The 21,088-nt window shown below is 48.0% G+C and overlaps 2 protein-coding genes across 2 annotated transcripts in view; one reads left to right on the plus strand and one right to left on the minus strand.

Annotated features, from left to right (window-relative positions):
* Nucleotides 1-3,131: 3,131 nt before the first annotated feature.
* On the minus strand, nt 3,132-19,329 carry FAM78A (family with sequence similarity 78 member A). Its single transcript, XM_007061047.4, has 2 exons — nt 19,007-19,329; nt 3,132-7,978 (listed from the first exon to the last, which is right to left on the minus strand). Exons 1-2 carry the CDS (start codon nt 19,327-19,329, stop codon nt 7,450-7,452), a joined length of 852 nt encoding a protein of 283 aa, XP_007061109.1. The 3' UTR covers nt 3,132-7,449.
* Nucleotides 3,229-21,088, plus strand: part of PLPP7 (phospholipid phosphatase 7 (inactive)) — a 43,628-nt gene continuing 25,768 nt past the window's right edge. Inside the window, exons 1-4 of the mRNA XM_037879803.2 lie at nt 3,229-3,318; nt 5,625-5,684; nt 6,010-6,090; nt 13,143-13,333. The gene's annotated coding sequence lies outside the window, so the exon portion shown is untranslated. The remainder of the gene's footprint in view (nt 3,319-5,624; nt 5,685-6,009; nt 6,091-13,142; nt 13,334-21,088) is intronic.

Consider the following 21,088-nt stretch of genomic DNA (forward strand, 5'->3'; position numbering starts at 1 on the left):
AGGCCATGAAATTACGAACCAAAGTGGTGAAGCCTTTGTGGAACAGAAACTAGGCTCACCAGCTTCAACACCCGCCTCCCCCATGGGTTGCGGAGAGGGGAAGTGTCTGTTTAAGAGTGGAGGCACTGCACAGAGAGCCTATGGTCAGTTCAGTTTATGGTGCAGGAGTCTGGCCACATGGCCAATCCCCATGCCATCTTCTGTAACCAGTGACTGGACTGTAATTCTACTTTCCCTGACAGCGTGTCTGGCCATGTGAACAGGAGCAAGAGCTGCTCTGGCCTGGAGCACTGTTGTTACTGGTGACCTCGAAGGGAAATAAGTGTTTGGTGAGAGCAGGAACCTATGAGTTGGATGAAGCTGCTACGTATTCCTCCAGCACCAGCCAGGGCTCTAAAATGCTTGAGGGACCTGCCGACTCCTGACATCAGTTGCTAAAGGTGACCCTGTAGCCTTTGATGTAAATGACACGTCCAGCCTTGCTATTGTCGTTCCTTTTCACGTCTGGTGCTCACGCTGGCCTCACTGACTTGCATTTTCATTTAGCCCAGTGGCGGGGGAATCCTGGCATAGAGCTTTGCCTCCCTTTTCACGTGACTTTTAGTCACACACCCCTACCACCTGACCCCTGACTACTTCTATAACCAGAAGTTCCTGGCTGATCTTGGTGGGGACCTGATTGGTTTTTTTTTTTTTTTTTTTTTTTTTTTTTTTTTTTGAGTTTTCTGCTGGGTTTCTCAACCTTGGCAATGAAAAAAGAGTGTTGGGCCTTTTTTTAAGATGCATGGGGGGTTTAGGGGTTCAGCAATGAATGCAACAGCTTCCGTTGCTGCTCCTTCTCTCGGATTCTCGTAGGGAAATATCTGGACTCTGCTGCGCATACAGCAAGTGACTGGAGCCTTTCACCTCCTTGAGTGCGTAGCCCCAAACAGCTGTGAATAGACTGGTACTTTCTGTTGTCCCCCCCCTGCCCCCCCCGCAAAGAAAAGAAAAGGAAAAAAAAAACCACCCCAGGACATCTAAATTTAACCTGCTATCAACATGTAAGGCTGGAGAGTTTCCACTGTGGAAATGAATCCCACTTGGAAACCTGTCTTCTCTTCTGTTCAGTCTCTATCCCTGCAAATTCCTTTCTCTAAGCCACAGCCTACAAAATACTTTATCCCCCATCTCCTCCCCAGCCGCATACTCATATGCATCCTCATGTTCATGTTATGCGTTTTACTTATATGCTTGTTCAATGTCATGCCACTCACACTCAGTCACGGGTACATGTCTATACAACCAATAGCTTCCTGTTCACAAATAGGTGGTGCATACCTTGCACACAGCCTTGTAATAGTGTGAGAGATGCTCTGGCCCTCAAACAGTTGGCTGCAGCATATAGAGAGTATCAAGGCCCTTGCTGTACTGATTGCTAAAGGAGACCAGGGAGAGAAGCAGGGTCTTTGAGGATAGAGGGTTTAGAACTGAAGGCCTTTTCTCTTTGTCCTGGTGCCACATGTGTCTGCTGCCATTTTGGTTAGCACTAGGTACCTCTAGATCTAATGGCAGGGGTCTCTCCAGTTTGAATTAGTCAGGCTTGGTAGCTGGGGGCCTTAATAGACTCTCATCCTCTGTGGGTTGAACACAGAAGGGGGCTGCTGTGGTAATGCGGTCTACAAATTTACCATAGTCCTAAGCTCAACTGCGGAAAAGTGGGCAGAGGTTCATGAATGGTCACAATGAACTCTCTATAACACTGATTAAGGAAAGCTGTGAGAGACAGACTGAATTAATTTAAACAGAAAGTGTTAACTGATACCACCCAAGGACTGTTACGATTATGACCGGTAAACAAGCAGAGCAGAAATCAAGCATCCAAAATTGGTGTTTTGGAAATCAGGCCTAACTGGTGGACAAAATAAGGAGCATGTGTGCACCCGCATCTGCAAGCAGAAGCAGTCCCTTTGTGCCCTGTGTCATGGGCATGTGCTGGGCAAGCCACCGACCTGCCTTGCTGCAGTTACAGAAAGACAGCCTGCACGAGAGCAGTTGCCCTTGATCTGCAGGGTGAAACCTCTTGCACAGGACAGGTTAGGCCTTTCTCAGACTCCTTGCTGAGACGTCCCTGCCTGGCCTCGCACCTTTGGCAGCAGTGAGTGCTGAGACACCAGTGGTTCTGCAAAAGGGGAAGTGACCAGCCAAAACTAGATGCAAAGACTTATTTCCTGAGGGGGGTGGGGAACCCGCAGTGCCGCTAGCTGAATGTCAAGAGAAAGTTGCAGTTGAGACCTAAGTAATGCCACAAGAGGTCCTATTGCCTGCAGCTGTTGGCCTAAAGCCCAGGTCCCTGCCATCTCCTTGGACACTTGCCTGTTGGATTAGATGCTTCCTTTCTTCTTGAAAAGTGACATGAATCTGAACAATGGCAGGAGCTGGGCAGGAGGGGGGGAGGTTGAGGTTATTCCTATAGACCAGTGGTTCTAAAATTATATCCTGAGCCCCACAAAGGTCTACAAAGCCCTGCTTGCAGGAGTGGCCCTAGGCATTTTTCAGCCACCGCCCTCCCACATCGAAGCGCCGTGCCCAAAAATACCATCAACAAATCCAGCCAATCAGCACAGCTGGATGGTAACCTCTGCAAGTTGGTACCCAGGGCAGTTGCCCTGCTCATCTGCCCCTATAAAATGGCCATGAGTGCTTGGTGGTGCTCAGTATGGAACCCTTTGAGGAACAAGTGAGGGTAGGAGGTTGGGAGAAGAGATGGGTCCCTCAAGATGCAGCATCTAGGCAGATAAAAAGTTTAGCAAGCCCCTTGCCGAGCAAGTGTGAAAACCACATCTGGTAACCAAATTGTGCAGAAGCTCAACTGGTGTCTACCCTGGTGGGTGCTCCAGACTAGGTTAGCCTGGCAGCTTTATCACAGGGCACATAGCCCAGATGGTGGTATGGGGAAGGTGGAAAGCTCCCCTGTATTTTTAAGCAGTACCTCCACACATTGTGGAAATACACACGCAAACAGCACATACACTGCACGCAGAGTGTTTAATGTAGAGATCTGAGCATGAATGCAAACACCATGTATTCTTTACCTTAAAAAAAAAAATCCAAACCCTCCTCCCTCTCTCAAAACCACTCCGGCAGACTTGTTTGAAAATTCCACTTTATTTCTCTCCATTATAAAAGCAGGGTTTTGTTTTTACATTTCTGTTAAGTGTCCAGAATGTTTTCATTATGTTTTCACAGTATCTCTGCAAGACCCCAAGGACGGTTCATATTGCTGCGGCATGAATGTGGGCAGAATGCTAGAGAGGAACCTCTGCTACGGGGTCTAAGGTAACCCTTCTCTCCCCCCAAAGCACCATCCTAATCCGACTGCCTTTCTCTGAGCTGCCCTGGGTTGAACTGGTCTTCCTTCCGCTTGTTCTTGAGCAGCATTGCAGGCTCTCTGCTGCTTCTTGCCATGCTCGCTGGTGCATACAATGGAGGAATGGAATCCACGTGCCATTGCTCACGTGGGGTTCTTGTTCACTAGCACACATGAAGTCCTGCCTCCTTTCAGTGTGTGAGAGATGGAAGTTAACGTGAGGGACCCCTTGCTATTTCCATCTTGGTCCCTCCGCAGCTCTGCCCATCCTCTCTCTCCTGACCTGCAGCAGAGACTGACCTAGTCCTTCCCCAGCAGAGACTGGCACATTTCAGCTCATGCAGTGGTTTGGGGCTGTAGAGAACTGCCCATCATGAGAGGAGTAAGATGGGACCACCAGAGCTACCACACTCGTGTTGTGCACCAGATCTTAACCGAGAGTTGCAATGGCTCATGTTTTCAGCAATACCCAACTTTAGCTCTGCACTTTCTTCAGGACACGTCCCCCGTACAATCCCATCAATTGCTTGGCTCCAGAGCACCCTAATAGGGAGGTCGCTGTATTTCCCTCTGCTGATTGCAGCCACTTAGTGCAGCATGAGCTGGTGCCCTGAACATTCAAGTACCAAAGGAGAGGCTAAGTGCTATCCACAGCAATTCTAAATATATGGCTATTGAGTTATTAACCAGCCATATAAATAGTGGTGTGCATAGCACTTTCCATTTCCAGCAGCCACCTCTTTCGTGTTTGGCTCAATCTGTCCCCGGCAGTTTTTGTAATGAAGCAGCATTGGAAAAACATCACTATTTAATCACAAAGCATGAAGTCTCTAAAAAGGCAGTGTCCTTTTTCTACCCCCACGTCTGACAGCACAAAGGGAGGAGGGAAGGATGTTTCCAACAAGGAAACGGGAGAGGCATTCTTGGGATGGAGTGAGAGTTAAAGGCCTTGCAAAGGTCATGCAAAACTCTGACCCCTGACGTGAATCTTCATTCTCACATTTACTGCACAGCCAGGTCTACTCAGTGCAGCAGGACAGTCTTTGCAAAGAGGTTAATGTCAAATTGCAGGGGTGTATCCAATCCAGCAAGATAGGCGGTGGGAATCTGGCTTGTTTAATGTACTCAGAGACTAAGCCTAACGCCATGCTAAATGGAATACGACCTGAGGATTCCCTGAATGTGATTTCTGGTGAGCAGGAGAAGAAATCTTTCCTCCGAACACTCCTTCATATAGCTAGTTAAGACAGTGGGTTCTGATTTTTTTGTTCCAGAGGTGCTGAGAACCCACAACCTGTACTGAAGTCAAAAGGAGCTGTAAATACTCAGCACTTCAGAAACAGGCTCAAAACAATGCCAGGCCTGAAGAACACCTCCCCTCACCCCCGACACACGCACACCAAACTTTGGGGCTGCTGAGAAATGGATGCAAGCTTCACCACTTGGGTCCATCCCAACTATCACCAGTCCGGCCGCAGCAGGAAGAGGTTTTGCTGTATTCAGTGATTTGCTATTGCGTGGTATTGCCCAGGGGAGGATATGGATAAGTCTCAAGGGTCTGTACAAGTCAAGCTATAGCTGGGAGCTGATTAGACATAAGAAAGGGAAACTTAAGAATGGTGGCGGCAGTTGCCATGCACACCACAAGGTCTCACAAGCTTGATTCATCATCCTCTCTAGATGTAGGGCCTGGGTTTAAGCCTTCTTCGGCTGTTCATTGGCAAACTGCTTCTCATGAATGGCTCCCTGAGTCAAATATCTGCCTGCTGGGAAGAGTGCAGGCATCTGTGGACAATCCCATCTGGAGCAGTCTCTCCCAGAATGCCCATGAATACTGTTGCTGTTGGGAGTAAACTCTGAGTCTGGTGGTGTGGAGGATGACTATGGGTGCTGTCATGTGGGATGCCGGGGCTTTGAAGCAGGCACTGAGGCCTCTGGTCCCTGGGTGGGAGGGTGGCATTTGAGCATGCTGCCAAAATAAAGTGGTTGGACACAAACTAGGGAGGGTCCTGGTATACCGTAAGGCTGTCTTGCTGGTGAGCTCTTTAAAGAGCGTGCATGGAGGCTGGCTGCAATGCTAGCAGCTAGCCGATGAGTGGGGGGGAGAGACAGCTGCTTGGAGCATAGCGTGGGAAATGGCAGATCCAGATGGGAGTCTTGGGGAGTCCCGGTGAAACCAGCTGAGCAGGGACCAGCCAGGTACAGAACATTTGAGCACTCTTAGTCCCTAAGCAATTCCTCAGTAAGGGGAAGTGTCACTATCCCCATTTTACAGGTGCAGAGGAGAGGTGAGGTGACATCCATGAGGCCATACAACAAGAGCTGAAAACAGAAGGTAGGTCTTCTCATCCCGGCCCCTGCCCTGTCCTCCGGCCCACACTGCCTCCATCATACAGGTTCCTCCATTTCTAAACTTCCCTCAGCCACACGTGTCTCAGTCAAGCTGCCTCCTTTTCATGCCTCCAGTCTTTGGAGAAATACTGGTGGTGTCTCTGAGGCCACCAGGAGATCTACCAAATGATTTCTTAGGGCCCTGACTTATGTTCCAAACAGACCTGACTTCCCGGAGCATCCTCCCCGCAGGATGCACATTTTGCAATATTTACACCTTCTTTTGGGTTGCCTGCTTACACATGTATGCTTCCACCATATCTCTGCAGCTATGTTATCACCTACAACCCTTAACACTGAAAGCCATCTGAATCCGGTGGGACCATGAAGCTGGTTCTCCATCAGCCCAGGTGAGCACTAAAGCTATAGTAAGAGGAGACTTTTTTGTTTTCACTGTTAATAGGAAGGGTGCATATTATTTTCACAGGTATAATTCTTCCTGAGTCAGAGACTTCAGTGGACAACAGCTTTCCTCATTTACACCCATGCAGCCCCAGTGATTTTAGATGGGTCCCTCTGTATCTTGCTTCTCACCCCACCCTGTTATGAATTCATTGGGGTTTCGTGGGAGTAACCGATGGCAGAATTTGACCCCACGCATATTACAGCTTGTCTGTGACCCACCAGTCACGATGCCCTAGGGGAAAATAATTGTGTGCTAGTTTGGAAGGAGAAAGTCATCTCCTCAGGACAAGCAAGATGGAACTAATTCCCCTGATTTGCATTTCTTTTTGAGTACCACATCTCCAGTCGTTCTCACCACTGGCTGGATTGTTCCGTATTCTCGTGCCAAAAGAGGCTGAGCTCAGAAGGCTTAAGCAATGCAAGGTTGTGATGACCCCTTCTATTGAGCAGCGAGGGGCCTGGCAGCTCTCATCCAAAGACATTTCTATAACAAACTTGTTACTTGCATTGCAACTCTGTGTGCAATACTAGTCCCATTTCTGCTCATACAGCAAAACAACTGGTTTTGAGCTGGGTTTATTTCCATGCTTGCTTCTTCCATGTTTAAAACCAGGAAGGTTTTCTTTTTAATCTGGTTTCTTCCATTATCATTCCTTCGTCCTCATCCCTTGATAAACTGACAATCTATCCCTCGCTCCAGAACGCTTCCCCTGACCCTCCCTAAAATCCTGTAGAAAAGAGATTCTGCTTGGTGAGATTAAATTTTCTTTCAAACACAGCTTTAAGGCAAAAGTTTGGCAATGCAAAGCAAAGTCTACATAAGGCCGCATGACTTAGGTTTGCAACTCAGAACCTTTTATCATTTAAAAAAAACCCATAATAAATAAATAGCATTTAGCTCCAGGAACTTGAGTTTCATTCTGGGGAGAAAAAAAAATCCCTTTCCTCCCGCCAGATATAATAAAATCCCAGATAAAAACCTTGTTTTGTTCTGGACAATCTGGGTGAGCTAATGAGACTGAAGTTCAAACAATAACTAAAGTCAGGAAGAAAAGAAAGCTACGGGGCTGGAAATAAAGTTTAGTTTGTTGATTCCTCCCTTAGGAATCAGGTGACGATACAGACCCTGGTCAAGGTCTTCTCTTTAGCTTTAGCACAGTGAGATCCGTCCCAATGGGAGAAGGTAGAATGGTTGCATTTCTGTTGAATGAATAAAAAGTGCATCTCAATTTTGCTTAGATTCTAAAAGTATCTAAGTGCAGGGTTATTTTCTTCCCTTCTGGTGCCAGGATGCCAGGTTGCTATTACCGATATTTTGAAGGGATCACCACTAGTGGTGGCCCATCCTTTGGCCTCCACATGAGTACCTGAGCATCATTGGCATTGGGTTTCACAAGGGCACTGGGTGGTATTGGCTCATTCTTGTTAAGGACCTGGGGCTGCTCTTGAGCAAAGGGTTGCCCCAGCGTGGCACGCTGCCCCAAGGGTCTGCTGGGATTCACCTGTATGCCCAACCTCATGCACCACTTGATAGTCTGCAGGGTCACCATCTCGCTGGTGGTTGTGTTGGTGGCAACCAACCAGGTGGTGAAGCTTTGATTCCGGTGGATGCTCGTGAGTTTCGCCACGTTGCTCTCGCTCACAGGTACCGCCCACGTGACGCTTGGGTAGAAGTTATCATTCATACTGATGGTGAACTTGGATTCCTTCCTGGTGGGCCCCACAATCATGCACGTTTCTGTGGTGTTGCCGTACCAGGGGTAGTTCACGCCGTCTGAGTCACTTATGGCCTGGATCTTGCCATCTTGCAGATCCGGGAGCTCCCAACTCGACCTGCCGCAACCAAGAAGGAATCACAGTAATTGATTAGCGCAGGGACTCACTGGGCTGGGTTTTTTCATTGTACGGCCTGAGAGCGGGGGCGGCTCTGAGTGTGGCTTCCCTGTATCTTCCTCTATCGGGATTTGTGCTCACAATGTTCCTCTGCAATGAGAGCTCATCCCTTCTGTTAAAACAGCATTGCAAATGCCAAGGCCCAATCGTAGAGGTGGGGGGCACCACTACACTGGTATCACACAGGATTGGAAACTCAGTTTCTAGGCTTGGTACCAGTGTGGTCACAACTTAACTACTGGGAGTGCTCTCAAATATATTGGTGTCTCTAAACTCCTAGAGATGGCCCTTTATATCACTATCAGAGCCATGAGACCCATCCCAGTTCTCTTTTCTCCTGTCCCTTAAAAACCCTTTATTGCAACCGATCTTGTGCTGCTCCTTACTCAGCCTCTTACTCACTCCCTGCCTCCAGGCCAAATAAGCTGCCTCCAGTTTCCTGGCCTCTGCTGGTTTTAAGTAAGAGCAGGAGTCAAACCCAAGTCTCCCAAGTAGGCAGAGCTGCTGCCAAGCAGGCAGGCAGGCAGACTCCCAGTCCTAGGGGACAGGTGGAGCAGCCTCAAGTGGTAGGGAGAGGAGGTCCCCAGTCTAATAGCTTTCAGCGGGCCCTGCCGCTTGCTAAGTCCTGAAATAAATACTTGAGTTTAGCAGGGACCTTCCTATCTTCATTCAGTCTCTAACCACACACCACTGTTCAACGTTCTGGACAAGCCACTGTCCTCTCCATCTGCCCCTGCTATATACCAGTCATAGGTAGGGCCCTCCAAATTCACAGTCCATTTTGGTTAATTTCACGGTCACAGGATTTTAAAAATCATAAATTTCATGATTTCATATATTTAAATCTGAAACTTCTCAGTGTTGTAACTGTAGGGGTCCTGACCCAAAAGGGCATTGTGGGGTGTGGAGTTGCAAGGTTATTGTAGGGGGGTCTTGGTATTTCCACCCTTACTTCTACGCTTCTGGTGGTGGGGTGCTGCCTTCAGAGCTGGGCACCTGGCCAGCAGCCACTGCTCTCCGGCCACCTAGCTCTGAAGGCAGCACAGAAGTAAAGGTGGCAATACCATGACCCCCCCCCCCTACAATAACCTTGCAACCCCCTTTTGGGTCAGGACCTCCTGTTTGAGAAATGCTGGTTTCGCATGTGAAATCTGTATAATAAGGGGTAAAAATACACGAAAGACCAGATTTCACGGCCGTCAATTTGGTAGGGCACTAGTCATGGGCAAGGATTGCCTTGTCCAGCATCCGGCACAATGGGCTTCTGATACGGACCAGGGGTTCTGGACACTACTTTAATACAAATTACATTAAATAAGGCCCATCCTCTCCCTCTACCCCTTCCCCAGTCTCTCCACTTTAATCTAGGGCAACTTTCTTACAGCGCAAGACTTGATTGTGCAGCTAAAAACCCAACCAAACCAATAATAATGAGGCAAGTTGTTCCAGTGACCCTTGGGCTGTTACTTTTGCAGTTCAGCAACAACAGAGCAGCCTCCCCTGTGGGGGGGGGGGAGTGGTACAGCTGGGCAGATTGTTCTTAATTAGGCAGCTGGAGAGTGCAGGGAGGTAAATGGCCCCACTGGCAAATTAAAAGGTGAGGTGTGTCTGTTCTGCATTCAAAAGGACCCCACCACCACCCCCATCAGAGCAGGAGTAGGAGGGCAAATATCACTCAAGGGAAGCCCCACCTCCTCCCCCTCTGCCCCCACCCCGTCACTCTCAGAGTGTTGCCATTTATTTTATTGTGGCCAATCAAAATGCAGAAATTCAGCCCACACCCCCATCACCCCATTTTCTCATATGCCAAGTCTGCTAAAACATCTCAAAACTCATCACAAGAGAAGCAACACTAGCATTTAAAATATTACACCACTGGCTGGAGGTTTGCGTGCATGCTGGGTTTTGTGGTTTGTGTGTTTTGTTTTTTTTTTTAAGTCTGTGGATTGACTTACACGTATAGAGGATCTGAGTAGAATACTTTGCATTTCTAAATTCAGGGTGCTCACTGCATTTTCCAAACGCTAATAAGCACCGTAGCTCGCCTCCCATCTACCTTGTGTTTTATCCATTTTACAGATGTTGAAGCACAGAGGGGTGAATGGTCTGATTTTTTCCCCCTCCCCCCTCCAAGTTGCAGAGCACTTGCAGAGCCCACTGATGTTAGTGGCATCTGGGAGTGCTCAATGCTTCTGAGAATCTGGCCCTAAATGCCTGACCCAACATCACAGCAAGTTAGAGTGGTGAGAGAGAGAGAGTGCGGTCCAGTGGCTAGGCCCCTAGAGTGGGACTCAGGAGACCCGGATTCTGTTCCTCAGCTGCACTGCTGACCTCATGGCTGAGCTTGGACAAGTCCCTTCTCCTCCCACCTTTTTGTCTATTTAGCCTGTAAGCTGTTCAGAGCAGAGACCTCACGTCTGTGTGGTGCCAGGCACAAGGTGGGTCCAGTTTTGGTTGGACCGTCAGGCACTACCTACCAAAATACAAATGATAAATGTTAGTGGCAGAGCTGGGAAAAGCACCTACAATTTCTGACTCCTCATCACCTGCTGTCACTGTTAGACAAAAGTGCCACACCGCAGACCCAAGGGTTTGGAGGCTATCACAGTAACCACAAAAGCAAAGGCTAGGTGGTTCAATGCCCTCTAAACTGGGAGGGGGAGGGGAAAGCAGCTGCAGTCTTTTGATTGCAAGTTTAAACATAATCACAGGAATCCAACCAAAAGGCTAGTGCTTTCTATTGAGAAGATGAACAAAAATGTTCCTGCCCCACCTGCACATCTGACGTCAAATGCTGGAGTTTTGACCCTTCCAGTTGGATTTTTCAAGCCCATTATGAGAAGCTGATTATTGGGTAAGAGGGACATGATGCCAGAAGTAGCTGAGCTCAGCTGAGAGCCCGTTTTTTGGCAAAGTAAACCCCACTCGAGTGACCACAAATGCTGACAGGAGCCCAAAGGCCAAGATGCATTCTGGAGGCATGCTTTTACAAATTGGGCTGGCAACGCTGGTTCTCCTGTGCACACTGAATTCCTACTGGCTATCACACGCCAGAATTACTGTGTTTTGGGGGGATTTTCTTGCACTTCAGTACAAGTCCTATGTCCCAGCCTTAAAACAGCCCTTGGAGTAAATCAGAGAAATATGCTTTGAGCACAGCACTGGGAGAGGGAGACTCTACAGTCTAATCCAGGGGTGGCCAACCTGTGGCTCCGGAGCCACATGCGGCTCTTCAGAAGTTAATATGCGGCTCCTTGTATAGGCATCGACTCCAGGGCTGGAGCTACAGGCACCAACTTTCCAATGTGCCGGGTGGTGCTCACTGCTCGACCCCAGCTCTGCCACAGGCCCGGCCCCCACTCGCCGCCTGCCATGCCCTCGCTCCTCCTCCTCTCCCTGCTCCCAGAGCCTCCTGCACGCCACAAAACAGCTGATGGGAGGTGCAGGGAGGGAGGGGGAGGCGCTGATTGGGGGGGGCGCTGGGAGCAGGGTGGGGGAGCTGAAGGGGGGCTGCTGACGTATTACTGTGGCTCTTTGGCAATGTACACTGGTAAATTCTGGCTCCTTAGGCTCAGGTTGGCCACCCCTGGTCTAATCCAAGCTTTGGTATTGACTCACTGTGTGGTTTTTGGGCTAGTCACTGAACCTCTCCTTGCCTCAGTTTCCCAATCTGTAATGTGGGAATAATACAAGCTACCTCTCAAAGCTGTTCTGAGAACTAATTAGTTTAATTAGAGGGAAGTGATAGCTCACTGGTTTGAGCATTGGCCTGCTAAACCCAGGATTGTGAGTTCAATCCTTGAGGGGGCCATTTAGGGATCTGGAGCAAAAATTGGGGCTTGGTCCTGCTTTGAGCAGGGAGTTGGATTAGATGACCCCCTGAGGTCCCTTCTAACCCTGATATTCTATGATTAATGTTTGGAAAGCCCTATGAGATTTCTCTTTCACTAGTTAGCAGCAGACGTTTGACTCTAACCATCCTGCGGGGTATCTTTTACGATCCGAGGTTAGTCGTGGTCTCCTTGGTTAAAAGCCTTGCACTTGTGGTGCTGCAGCATGGCGTGGCTGCATGTCTACTGCTGTAGTCTGTACAGTCTACAGGGGTGTTGCAGGATGGAAGACACAACATCAAAGGAAAATATTCAGTGCAAAGCATTATTTTAGGAAACTGCATAGGGCGTGAAGATCTGGGGTCAAGATCTTAAAAAGGGACTAGCAACTTTGGGTGCCCACCTTCAAGGAGCCTCATTCGCAGAAGGCAGGTGCTCATTACTTCCTGGAAATCAGGCCCCTTTAAGATGTCTCAAGTTGGGCCCCTAAAAATCACCAGTCACTTCTTTCAGAGTAGCAGCTGTGTTAGTCTGTATTCGCAAAAAGAAAAGGAGTACTTGTGGCACCTTAGAGACTAACCAGTTTATTTGAGCATAAGCTTTCGTGAGCTACAGCTCACTTCATCGGATGCATTCAGTGGAAAATACACTGAATGCGTCCGATGAAGTGAGCTGTAGCTCACGAAAGCTTATGCTCAAATAAACTGGTTAGTCTCTAAGGTGCCACAAGTACTCCTTTTCTTTTTACTAGTCACTTCTGAACATCCTGGCCTCAAATGTCCAGGCCACAGAAACCTGGCATCCTGACCCCAGCCTGGTAAGTTCAGTGCCATGTGATGTTATCAGAGCCTGTAGCGGTATATAGCCTGATTCGGTTTTTCATGTGCTACAAACCTACTGGCTAACATACTGTCTGCGGCAGTTCTTGTTCTTCCAAGTATATTGCTAACGGACAGAGGGAGTCCTTTTCCCGAGAGCCACTTCTGACCTAAAACTGTAAAAAGAAAACCCGAGTGGATTCTAGCCATAATCTCTGTGGCACAGGGGAGACTGATTATGAGTGTCTCAAACAGCGAGGAGTCATTTCTCCCCTATGCCCCTCAACAAGGGATGAGAAAGAAAAGCTCTAGGGATTTTTCAGTGAACTCTTCCCTGCAAGGGAAGATGAATTGGAGGTCATGTACTATAGCAACAGGTTTAGCCCTTGCAGCAGAGTCTCATCAAGTGTGATCTCTGAAATACTATATGGGAATCCTTTCTCTCCCTTTCAGCAGATGATTTAGGATTACTTTCTGTTCAAATCATTGCTGATGCTCAGCTTGATTGAGGCCTGGGGACGAGATGTGACAATTTCCTGGACGTTCCTATACATTATGGATGTGCCCACCGCTGAGACGCTGGGGCTGTATAAACGTGGGCGTGCCACACTGGGACATCTCGTTTGGGACTCCGTCCGCTACTTAAGGTTTGTAACTGAATCCTGAGCTGTTTTGCCCTACCCTTGCCACAGGCCGGTGGAAAAACAGTCTGGCTGAGGATGCCTCTGGAACTGTGAAAACGAGTTAATTGGTTCGACCTTAGTGTTTGATGGATCTTTTGTCTGCATCCCAAAACCACTATGTAAGAGTCTCTGGTCAGGAGCAAAGGTTGTTGCAAGTCAGGACTGAGAGGCCTAGACAGATCGGTGAGAGGTTTTTCGCAGAGGTGGGTGGGTGGGTGAGATTCTGTGGCCTGCGTTGTGCAGGAGGTCGGACTAGATGATCATAATGGTCCCTTCTGACCTTAGTATCTATGAATCTGTGCTGGGCCCTGGATTAGACCAGTAAGGAGTGTTGCCAATCAAGAGGTGCATCTGCAGAGTTTAGGGAGAAGGCTAAGTACTCAAATGGCAAGGGGTTCTATATGGCTAAGGCGCATTGGTTTAACTTTATAGACGGATTCGGGCTGGGGGTGGGGGATTAGGAGTGGATGCTGCAGGGCAGGTGAGAGGTTTGGGGAGGAAATTTGCACAACACCCAATGGCTCCATCCCTAATTCTAGCAAGTGTGACTAATCCTGAGGATTTCAATGAGCGTCAAATTTACTCGCAAATGTTAGCGAGAGGAAGAAGTAGGCCTTCGTCGTCATCCTGTTACTGGAGCAAAGGGAAACGAAATAGCATAGTTCATGAACCACAAACCCTGGACTTCCTGCCCCTTGCCTGCTTTTATCAAAGATCCCTTGCCACGAGGGGTCCTGACCTTTGCTTATGTGGCTTGTCCATATGAAGTCAAATAATTCTCCCCCAACCAGCCATTTTGACGTGATCAGAAGATGGTACTGCAGAATGCCCAGTTGCTGCAAACGGATCTCTCTGGGATTAAAACCGTGCCATGGAAAGCCCAGAAACTTGCACTGTAAATTCTTCGACCCCAGGGAAGCTGTGTGAACTCCCAAGCCTGCCTGATTTCAGGCTGAGCTTCTCCAGAATCAATGGTTCTGGCTTGTAATGCTGACAGGTTTGTGGTTTACTCTGCTGCTCGGTTGTCCAGAATCACCAGAAACTAGGGTAGCTGAAAGGCCTGCTTTAACTTACCACGGGCCCTTTACGAACACACACATACTCTTTCAGCTACATCTCCATGGAACAATGGTGCCCAGGCTGTAGCCTGTCAAGCCATATTTTCCAGCCTTCCTAATCTGGGTTCTGACCCCCTCCCAATTTCCTTTTGAGGCATGTTTCTTTCTATTCCCTAACGAGGGGACCTAGTCGCTGGCTTATACAATCCCTCTGGATGTTCCCCTGCAGCATAACATGAGGCCATAAGTGCAGCATTGTGTGCAGTGACAGCAAATTCAAGCAAAGTGACCTCCAGCTTTCCGCAGCAAGCAGGATGACATGGGTGCATTAAATTTAACCTTTTCAGACAGGCATAATGTGCCATCAGTAAACACTCGGGTGCTAGCTCATCCTCAGACCTCAGTGCTTGAAGCCAGACCTTAATTAGTCCCAGGACATTATGGCCTTGCATATCCTTTTTATAATAAAAGGGGTGCGGCTTGCATCAGATCTAGACTTTGCTCTGCATGGATGCTCAAGGAATCCATGGGCGGGGGGGGGGGCAATGCAAAGCCATCCTGGGCTTTCCACCCATCCTTCCCCATGATTCATTGTGACTAACATCACCAGCTAACCAAGTCTGTAGCTGGTGACAGAAACAGACTGGCAGCACTGTCCATTAGCAACAAGCGGGAATGGTCCTGAACTGGATTTCTATGGATTTATACCCCTGATCCTCCATGTTCAAAACAACGCCCTTTATAAATTGGCTTTTACCCTCTACCTCACCTACTTCAGCACTGCAAAGCAATTCAGTAGGGCTCCTGGTAAAGAACAAGAAGTGAATGAGAAAGTGGAATGGGGACAGACTTTCATGCGTGAGAGTAGCAGAGCTGTTACCGCTTTTAGACTTTCGGGGAACCTCAATGAGGGGTTTTTTTTTAAACAAACGTTGGTTTGCTGCACTCCAAAAATGTCACCGTTCTTTTAGTGGATTAGTCTCCAATCACATTTCTCCTCCTGGGGTCTTGGAAGTTTATTCTTCATATAGGCCTGTTTTTATAGCAGAGGTGAGTTTAATTCTATTTCTGTTGTAGGCCCTGGAAGATGTAATCTTTAAGGCATCTCTCTTTTAAAACTTCAGGGGACATTGTAGAGATAAAAATCTATATCCAATTTTATTTTGAAAAGCCTTCGCAGATGACTCGAAAAGTCTGATTTATTTATCACAGTCTGTGTTTTGCTTATCACCATCTGTGCTGTTACCTGCACTTTACTCCATGGAGACAGTGAAAATAACCTGGTTAACTTCACATAAATTTTATATTCTTATTTGTATAGTGGTAGCACCTAGGAGATACAATCATGGCCAGAACCCCACTGTAAGCACTGTACCAACACAGAGCAAAGAAATGGTCCCTGCCTTAAAGAGCTTACAATTTAAGTAGGGCCTGACCTTGCCATCCCTGCTTAAGCAAAGCTTTCACTGCCTGATTCTGATCACCCCAGTTGAGTAGCACCTTGCTCGATGAGTAGTCCCTCCTACAAACAGTGCTACTCCGGGTAAGCAATGGTATCAGAACCGGGCTCTCAATGCAACCTAATAACCAGTTCAAGTTGTCTGCAAAAGGACAGCAGAATAGGACCAGCAGGCAGTTTCACTTCGTAGTCCTTGTGCTCTGTTGCTCTGCTGTTTGTTTTCAGCTCATGACACTGCAGGAGGAATCTTCATGGCCAAGGAAGAGTTCAGTGACTTTTTAAGCAATGGCATTTCTCTTAGCATTAGGTTTTTCAAAAGACCACCTTTGTCTGTGTGTAAAACCTAAAAATGTGGCACCTAATCCCCGAGCTGCAGACATCCTTTTAAACATGCGTGTGTTTGAAGGACTGCCTCTCTACCTCTCCTCCATCTAGTACTGAGGGGTACGCACAGCTCAGTCTGTTCCTGCGGTCCCCAGCCATGCCTGCCTTTTTCAGTGCAATGGGCAGTGTATCAATGACTCAGTGACAACTTCAGGATGTAACAGCAAAAATGCTTCAGAGCCTGGTGCGAAGATGAGGCTCCCATTCTCAACCTGAATCCTTCCCGTGCCATCAGACTTCATTCAGGGCATGGACATTAATTTTTGTATTCAGAGTCATTAGAGCCTGTTTTAATGGTCCGTTGCAACAGTGATTTTTAAAAAAAATCCAGTTGTCCCTATTTAAGAGGGAGTGTTCCTTGAGCCAAATTCTCCACTGCTGTAAAACTCCAAAAATGGAACTCTGCTGATGGACACCAGCAGACGACCTGGCCCATTCTTTCAGCCAGATGTCCACTGGTAAAAAACTCTTGCAGTCCAATGTACTGCAGTGGCATTAAGAGGTCTTTCTCCCCAAATGCCCTTTTTATAGCTTTATCATGTGGCAAGTCTGGGGGCAACCCTCTAAGGAAATGGCATGGAGAGGCTAACAAACTTTTAATCATGTTTTCGTAATGTATAAAATCCTCTAAATATGGCTGACCCCAGAGGAAAGCACCTCTTTGCACACATACAATGATATTTTCATCCCTAAATTTGCATTGTTTACTGAATTATAGTTCATTGTTCCTCTGTATGTGCTGAGCTTAATTCCAGCTGCTCTGATAATACTTAGCTCTTATACAGAACTTTTAATCTACAGCTATAACAGCATTTTAGAAAGGAAGGTCAACATCATTATCCTCAATGTACAGATGGGGAAACTGAGGCACAGAGACAAAGTGTCTTGCCCCAGTTCTCTGTGTGTGAGTGACAGTCGGGTATAGAATCCAGCTGCCCTGTTAGTTTTGTTTTACTGAATACCCACCTATATTTATGTACCAGTGGATTTTTGTGTTTTCCCCTTCGCACCTGATCATCTAGGCTAAGATTGTCAAATGTGGCTATGGGAGTTAGGCACGCAATTTGTTTCAGCTCCTTTGAAACCCCCGGCCCTAATTTCCTGTTGCTGGGCCCTACCCTGCAGAACCCCATTTTAAAGAGCAGACAGTGAGCCCAACCTTCCAGGGCTCAAGGCCCACTGTGTACTTTAGAATCAGTAAAATCTTACCCCTTCCCCATCCAACCTAACTCCCAACATTTGGCTGTTGCCCATGTGTTGGTGAGGGAGCGCTTTCTGCTTGGGCAATGAGCTGGGAAAGGAAATGGGGACAGAAAGCAGGAACTGTTCTCCTTGGCAATCTGCTCCCCTGGGGCACTGGGCCTGTCAGGCACATATTCGCTTCATGCTTGAAATGTCAAACTTGTGTCATTAGGCTGGGCAAATACTGTATGTAAGCTTGCTCTCTCTGGGTCCTGCAGTGCTCCTGGAGGGGAGAGGCACTGGAAGGTAGAGTACAGCAGAGATGCAGTTGGACCTTTTGGGAAGGCAATATGTTAGGTTCATCTGCTCTCTGGTTCTATCCTCTGTCCCCCTTCTTTTCCCTCCTCCCCACCTTTCATTTTGTAGTTGGCCTGTCTTTCCCCCAGCTAGGCAAGCATTTCCCTCATGCGGTGCTTGTTGAATTAGCAATCAGGAAGGTTGCTTAAGCCTGACCTTTCCATCCCATCTTCCTCTGTGAGACTGAACAGCATCAGTGTGTCCAGTCACCAAGCCACCTGCCTCTCCTAGCCTATGCTATGTTCCAACTTCAGGCTCTTGTACTGCTGGCTGGGCAAACCACTTCCGCTGCACCATGAGTCTTCTACTAGTTTTACCCATGAGCCACACACTTGCTATTCTGTGTGGGGGTATGTGTGTAATAGTTATTTATATATATATAGGTGGAGCTGCATTTCCACTTACATCACAATTTGGAGGTAGAGAGCTGTGTGTTTCTTTTCCCCCTGTTCTTTTCGCTTCTTGTTCTTACGTGGTGTGAATGGGGATGTACATTTTTAACCGCAGCCCCAGGGTGATGCACAGCGTTAACCCTTCACTCTTGCAGCCAAATCCTGCTTGCCTCACCCATGCAGACAGCCTGTTGCAATGAGCAAAGCAAACAGGATTCAGCCCCCTAATGCTGCCGTACATTCATAGCTGGTGTAATGTCAAGCACTCAGCCCTGCTGATAGCACATTGCAGGAATAGCAACCCAACTTGTTTACAACAGCAGAACGCTGTAAGTGTCAGCATTTGTTTGCATTCTGATTTGTAAAAAAGCACCCTTTCCTTTTTTTAAAGGGGGGGCATCGGCAAAGATCTGGCATGGAAGGGACTCCCTTATCATATGAAAAGCAACACCCTTGTCTTCTACCAGATCTGCAATCTCGTGGCAGGGGTGACTTCTGCTTTCAGGATTTACAGTGTTGCTGGAACCCTCGGACTACCCTCTGTATAAATGGTATTGCATTTGGGTGGCTACCAAACCAAGCGTTTGTTTTAGGACCTGATTTTGTTCCCCTGGGAGTCAATGGAAAAACACCCACTGCCTTTAAGGGGGCAAGTTCAAGCTTTTATCTCTCTTTTAAAGAAGTGTACAGTTTTAATATTAGAGAAGCTAAATCAAATGGGCTAAATGGTGCTTCACCAACCAAGTCTTGCTTCCCCTGCTGCAACACACACATACATGCTCTCGCACTCACTGGAAATACTTACATTCCCTGCTCCCCGTAGTGGTTGTAAAACTCCATATGGCTACACGCCTGAATCCAACCCACAATCCAGGTCTCTTTCTTAGGGATAGGGGGTACCAAGACCTGGGCAGAGGCTCGAAAGTGAGGGGTCCGGTATCGCAGAACCACGCTGGATGACTCGTCAATGCTGGTGGGAACGGGATCGATGGAGGCTTTCACGTCAATCACTGAAATACTTTCCCGGAAAACTTTGGATTTGCAGCTAATACTCTGAATACAGCCCATGGCATACAACACCAGTGCAATTCCTAGGACACTCCAGAAATCCTGGGGAAGATTAGGCATTGAAATGATATGGTGCTAGATCAAATATAGATCTTCCTGGTTTGTAATCTCAAAATTGATATCCATAGGATAGAAAATTCATCATATAAAGTCTTTATTTGAATTTCAGTATTATCGCTGCTGCTTCGGCTCTTACGGAGTTAGCTGCACTTCAGAAGCAGAGGGGCCTTTTCTTATTCTCCAGTTAATGACACAAGAAATCTTTCATTCATATCTTCTTTGGATTAAAAAAAGTCTTGAGTTCAATAAATAATCCGCTCCTTTTTTAAAGATGAGATATTTAGTCCTTCCTTTTTCTTGAATGCCATCTGTTCACCATGAAACATCGGCAAAGCGAGCATTTCCCTTTATTCTTTGGATGAAAAAGCAGAATGCTGATAGACACATCTATATAAATAATAAAATACTTCTGGTCACAGCCCCTGTAGATTTCCACTTCCGGACTTGCAGTTGTTCATAACTTCCTTTTGCAAAGAAAAATAGTACTGTAATTAAAAAATCAAGGTGGAAAATGTTAAATCAGCCACATCTCTCTGATTTGCAGGCTTCTGTAGGTGGCGGAGATACGGGTGTGGCTGATATTTTTTTTTTTTTAAGTAATAGCTTAAATAATAAACCACAGGTCTTTGTCACACATCACATTCCCCCGGCTTTGCATTTAGAAATAAAACAGGAGGGGAAATGACGAAAATGAGAGCAGTTCCCAAGGAGATATTTTAGCTTTTCTGTTGCACCACTTCGCTGATTTCTGTTTCAACGTTGCTCTCCCTTCTTCCCTCAGTCACTGCGGATTCCAACTGCAAAAACATCACTGGAAGCCCGGCAGACGCCCTGTCTCCTCCCCTCCTGGGCTTTCCGCGAGCTTGTGGGGAGGGGGGCTACCCCGCCTGGGTTTAGTCCTTCCACCTCTCCTCTCCGGACCTGGCTGTGGGATGGGGAGGAGCCGGCTCTGAGATCTCTAGAAGTTTTGTCAAACTTTCTCTGCGGCTACTGGTAGTTGGAGCTGCTTCCTGGCTGCTCTCTCCCAGGTCACGATCCGCCGCGGTGACCCAGCCTGCAGCGAACAATCGCCCCCCGTGACATCGCCACTCACCCGCCACCTGGGCTGGGGAAGGATGCGAAGCCGGGAGGATACGAGCCCGGCGGTGGCTTCGCAGCTTGCCCCCACCCCTCCTCCTCCTCTTCCAGCGCTGGGCTTTTAGTTCGCTGTTGCAGTGGATCGCATGTCACGCCGCCTGTGTCCTCGGATGTCTCGGCAGCCCTGGCTCCGCAGCCCGCCCTCCTCCGTCTTGTCTCCGGGGACCAGGCTCGCCGTCACCCCCAGGGAATCACCTGCAGGCATGGGGCGAGGGTCCTTTGCATGTGTGTGAACAGAGAGAGAGAGAGAGAGCAGCCTTCCCCCCAGTCTGTGCTTCCGGATCCTTGTGTCTTCAGAGCTTCACAGCATCCTGCACCTTGGGGGGACTTTGCATTTTCACAAATGCACCTCCCCTCTCTCTCCCCCCCCCTTGGACAAATGTCATTCACGGTCTCAAATCGCTTCGGAGCTGCAGCTGCTGGGTGCCGGGACAGCAGCTTCTTCGTGCATCCGTTTGCCAGGCTTTTCCAGCCAGACCTGTATTTGCGTGTGTGTGTGTGCGTGTGTGTGTAGGGTCGGGTTTTTTGTTTTTTTTGCTTTATGTCTCGGAAGGTGAGAAAAGCAGGAGCGATTCCCCCCTCGCTGCTGCAAGCCTCCTCTTGTTGCAAGAAATAAATCAGG

Source organism: Chelonia mydas, chromosome 16, assembly GCF_015237465.2.
Source record: "Chelonia mydas isolate rCheMyd1 chromosome 16, rCheMyd1.pri.v2, whole genome shotgun sequence".
Classification (NCBI taxonomy): Eukaryota; Metazoa; Chordata; order Testudines; family Cheloniidae; genus Chelonia; species Chelonia mydas.